A 4968-nucleotide genomic window follows, 5' to 3' on the forward strand; every position below is an offset into this window, starting at 1 on the left:
TGGTCTAGGTGCTGCAATTAAACTGCACTCCCCGCTCGCTGAAGCGCGGCCTGTTTGTCTGTCGCCATGGCGAACGCATGGACGTGGTGTTTGGAAAGCATTGGCTCTCGCAGTGCTTCGATGTCAAAGGTGAATTAAGTGCTATGTTGCTTTATGTGATTTGCTTCAGTAGCCATTTCTACCGTCTACCTGTTTTCATAGCCTATCATGTGTTCTGTATGAGTCTCTATTGATGCTTCTGAAAAGACTCCTCCGAGTTGATAATGGGAGCGCTGGGTTAGCAGGCTTCAGTGCACAGTGCTTCACCTATGGGCTTTGGCGCCACGTTAATATGCTTCCCCACCTCCCCTGGTGTGTTTCGTTCTCCAGGTCGATATGTTCGCTCAAACTTGAACATGCCTGCCAGTCTGCCTCAGAGGAGTGGTGGATTCCGGGATTACGATAAGGACGCCCCAATCACAGTGTTCGGCTCCACGCAGGCCCGGCTTGTGGGTGAGTGGAGTGGGTAGGATTAGCAAACTGGGCACAGAATGGGAGTCCAACCCGTGCTTCCTGCAGTTTTATTCTAATGCACCACAGCCAAGCAGAAATGTTTTTGCAGCAACCTCTGACAAGTACTTTGAGGATGCAAGACAAAGTGATTCCTATCAGTAGCTACACTACTTTTGAAACAAGGGAAATACATTTTTCCCTGGTTTTCAAACCCGTTGTTTGTTCTTGCATTTCAGGAGAGGCGCTGTTGGAGAGCAACACCGTGATTGAATATGTATACTGTTCCCCGTCATTGCGCTGCGTCCAAACTGCACATCACATATTGAGAGGTATGACGCCGGATTTGTTTCAGAAGAGTCTGCTAGTTTATTAATCTTTGTATACAGTGCTACTGTTCCTGGTGAGTTCCCCAGGTTTGTACTTGTGGACTTTGCATTGACACAGACATTGATCTGGTCCAGGTGTCTGATCACTCTGCCTCCTGCAGGTTTGCAGCAGGAGAACAAACTGAAAATCCGGGTGGAGCCGGGCTTGTTTGAGTGGACCAAGTGGGTCTCTGGGACCACTCTGCCAGCCTGGATCTCTCTGGCAGACCTCGCCGCTGCAAACTTCAACGTGGACACAACATACAGGTGGGGTCCCTTCCTGGCATACAGGAGTCCCTGTGGCTTGCACGTCATTTTTAAAGAATATTATAATCAAAGTGTATGTTTTGAAAATGTATAAGTTGTTCGGTTTGGAAATGAGCAACTAGAAAATAGCTTCAAATTGAATTTTCTGAAGTTTCTTTTTTTTTTTTTTCATGAGTCGCTCCTAAATTTAGTCACAGAGCTTCAAAGCAGACTTCTCAACACATTTACACCCAGAGTGACTGCAAGCATCACTAAAGGGAACCATAACAAAAAAAAGCACTTTGCGATTTTCGATTTTTCCCTAAAAAAAAGAATGGGAATATTGAATCTCAATTCTGTTTTTTAATTCTGTGATAAACGTGCTGAAAAATAAACTGTTATTCATTTTAATACTACCAGCTTATAACTGTGAATGCTGTCTACTTGATTATATTTTTTTCTCTCCCGCAGACCTCATATACCAGCAAACAAGCTAGCGGTTTCCGAAGCCTACGAGACATACATCGGTAGAAGTTACCAAGTTACCAAGGAAATTCTGTCTGACTGCAAAAGCAAAGGTAGGCAAAAGGAACACTTTGAATCGCGGTTTTAAGCGAGACTGAAACGATGAAGACGGCTAGTTGTCTGTCTCTAAGCGTCTCCTCCTTCTTCCTGCTGCAGGTAACAACATTCTGATTGTCGCTCACGCTTCGTCGCTGGAGGCGTGCACTAGGCAGCTTCAGGGACTGCCCCCTCAGAACTCCAAGGACTTTGTCCAGGTCGTTCGGAAGGTGTGTGTGCATTCGTCTTCAATACTGCAGCTCTCACGTGTACAGTGTGGCCAAACGTTTTGCATCAGCCTATAGAGTTAACACTTGTTGCTGAATAGTGAATAATGGTAATATATTGAATTACATGCCGCTTTGTAGTTTTTCCCCTATACTAACGAAAAGCTGACAAAAAATGTGACATTTCTCAATCGAATAGTTTCCGGTAGACTTTTGCAATATCATTTTGTAGTTATTTTGATTACATGATGTTGAAGAAAAAAATCTTTATTTTTTTTGTTTATTTATTTTTTATTATGTGCCTGAACTCAAAATGTCTCAGCACAGATTTCTCATGAATGTGTGGATAGTGGACCATGCATGAAGCCCCTGTCGTGCATTATTGCTTTCTTTGTATAGTAAGTCCTGTGTGTTCCTTGTAGATTCCGTACCTGGGTTTCTGCGCTAGCGAGGAGCTGGGAGACACTGGAGTGTGGCAGCTAGTGGACCCCCCTATCCTGCCTCTCACCCACGGACCAAACCACACGTTCAACTGGAGGGAGACTCTGGTGCAGGACTGAGAGAGACACACTAAAACAGATTCAGCGTTTCAGCATGAGCTTTTCAACACCCCCCCCCTCCCTCAACCCTTCTTTCCATCTTCCAGAAAGCCTCATATTTGTGCATTACAGACAGCAACATTTACATCTATAAATATAAATCTATATTCTATGTATCTATAAGCCAAGCTGGTTTTCTGGTCTACATGATTTGAAGACTGGTCGTCCTGTCGTAGAATGTGCTAACCATGGCCTTTCATGCAGTTAAGCGAGAGGTGCTCCACCTTTTCAGAAAGCGGGAGCAGTTGTTAAAACAATGGGCCACCCATTACCCTTGATCTACATACACATTGCAAGCAGTTTCATACAAGCATAGCTCCCCACCCCTTTTATATAACAGAAAAAAAAGGTACTTCTACATTTTAAAATGAAAAAAGTACTTTTCTTCAATCTCCTACAGAGCCCTGTTAATTACAGACACTGTGAAGACTTTGGACAGCCCTTTTCCGCCTAAACTCCACCCACTTAAGCGCTTTCAGCGATTCTAATTGGGAGATAGCTGCAGGGGCGGGGCCGCTGTTTTTGATTGGTAGGCGGGCTGGAAACGGCAAATCAAAGGAAGGCTGGTGCCGTGGTGGCCAGTACGTGGTTCAAAGGTGGATTACAAGATCTTTGAGAGATCTCGGGCAGTTTTAATGCAAGCCTAAAATAGTTTTGAACTTGAGATTGCATTATAAAATATTCTGACTTAGAGGTGTAGCGTGTGCAGTAGCGAGAGAGGATGCTGTGAATTCAGGGATTTTATGCAAGTCGTTCGCATCCAAACCAGTACACTGCTTAACAAAAAATTTGGTATGCAAAAAATAGGGGTTTTTTTTGGTCCCGCATACGTGTATGAGAGTACATTTTCGCAGTTTAAAGTCTAAAAAGCACAGAGTTAGGAATGGTCAAAACAAAATCATGCTAAGGTTTGCACTAGTAATCATTAATATGCAGAAAGTACTAAAGCCCCACTCATTTCCTGTGACATTTGTGTTTTGTTCTGCCGCTATTGTATTTATTTTCCTAATGCCACATAGTAATGATTGGTTGATAAATCTTTTGTACATGGATTCACTTTTGCTGGTGGATCACACCAAAATGGACTGCTTGACATATTGACCGCCACTGGGTTTGTACTGTAAAACACAGGGTCTGGTTTTAAGAGTAAGGATCTTGTGCAAATGCTAGAGAGAACTAAGAAGAGGTTTTATTTAAAGGCTTGGTTACCTTTTATTTCTACTTGTGGTAATTTTGCATTTTTACAATGTAAGTTAATACAGAGAGTAGCAGAAGAGTTCTATTGAAGACTCACTGGGGTCTAGCAAAGAATATGCAGCAGTTACAAATATGTCAGTCCGCCATCAGCTTTATTTTACACAGCTACGATGTGATCTTATTGAATGTACCTGATGCTTGTAAATGATCCGCTTATAAAAGAACATGCTTTATGCCTTATTTATTTATTCAAAATGCATTCGGTGTCACAAAGTGCAATGGCACAGCACTCTCTCTGATGAAGGGCAGTTTCACAGATCCTGACTGGCACTTCTCTTTTCTTGGACAATGTTGTCTAGTGCTAATCAGGTCAGTGAAACCAGCCAATAACTACCCTATTCACACTACCTGGGTAATGCGCGATCGTCATGTTTTGAAAACCTGTTTCTATATTTGTATTCACATTTCCCAGTAACATATTCCTTTAATGCACAAGCTGTACTTAAGAACTGTTGTGTGATTAATATATGATTGGGAATAAAGTGAACGACAATGATGAGGTGCATTATTTAAGTAGTGTGGGAAGGGTATAACTGTTAGCTTCCAATTGAAGCTAACACTGGGGGAGGTGGTTGTAAAATGTGAAAAGATAATCATTATTTTTGTCTGCTCAGTTTAAACAAACTACTTTGGAGAAAGTCATCTGAATGTATATGTGGCTTGTCACACCAGCCTATAGAAGCATATTGCACTGTAGTATGAGAATTGCTGTTATTTTTTTTTTAACATGACAATAATAGATTCAAAAGAGCTCTCTTCTCCGAACTTTGAAGGGCTGTTTTGGGGAGAGTGTTTAGAGCATTCTTATGGGTTAAACAGTGATCTGAAACGAGAGTACACCCTCTTAAAAAAAGCTGAAAAAGGACTGACTTCATTCCATTCATCAAAATGGGCTATAAAGGAAAAAATCCTTAACAAAACATTTCTTTAAAAAAGCATTGGTCACTGTTAATCGATTTTAATGAAGATCCCTGCTTTTTATATTCCAGTCTTGTAAATCATTGGTAAGCACTGCTTTGCAATTTTCTAGTGCCAATATAAGGTCAGAAAATTGATTTTAAAGCCCAGGTTAGCCTTCTTAAATTGATCACACTCCAGTTTTATACCTAGTTACAAACTCCTGTCCTTCCATACTAAACATTGAGTCAAACCTTCTGGTCATTTTTCAGACACACTTGCAAGTAGAGCAGCTAGTGCTTTACGATGTATTGGGAGGAAATT

The 4968-nt window shown here is 41.6% G+C and overlaps 1 protein-coding gene across 1 annotated transcript; it reads left to right on the plus strand.

Moving 5' to 3' along the window:
* Positions 1–8: 8 nt before the first annotated feature.
* LOC121309404 (ubiquitin-associated and SH3 domain-containing protein B-like) lies at positions 9–4464 on the plus strand (the record flags this gene model as incomplete). The annotated part of the gene is made up of 7 exons (XM_041242311.1): positions 9–129; positions 370–492; positions 729–821; positions 980–1124; positions 1575–1681; positions 1785–1894; positions 2314–4464. Coding segments are annotated over 7 exons (837 nt in total), but the record flags the coding sequence as incomplete, so codon positions are not given.
* Between the last annotated feature and the right edge of the window lie 504 nt (positions 4465–4968).

The sequence above is a fragment of the Polyodon spathula genome, unplaced genomic scaffold (genome assembly GCF_017654505.1).
Source record: "Polyodon spathula isolate WHYD16114869_AA unplaced genomic scaffold, ASM1765450v1 scaffolds_1266, whole genome shotgun sequence".
Taxonomy (NCBI): Eukaryota; Metazoa; Chordata; class Actinopteri; order Acipenseriformes; family Polyodontidae; genus Polyodon; species Polyodon spathula.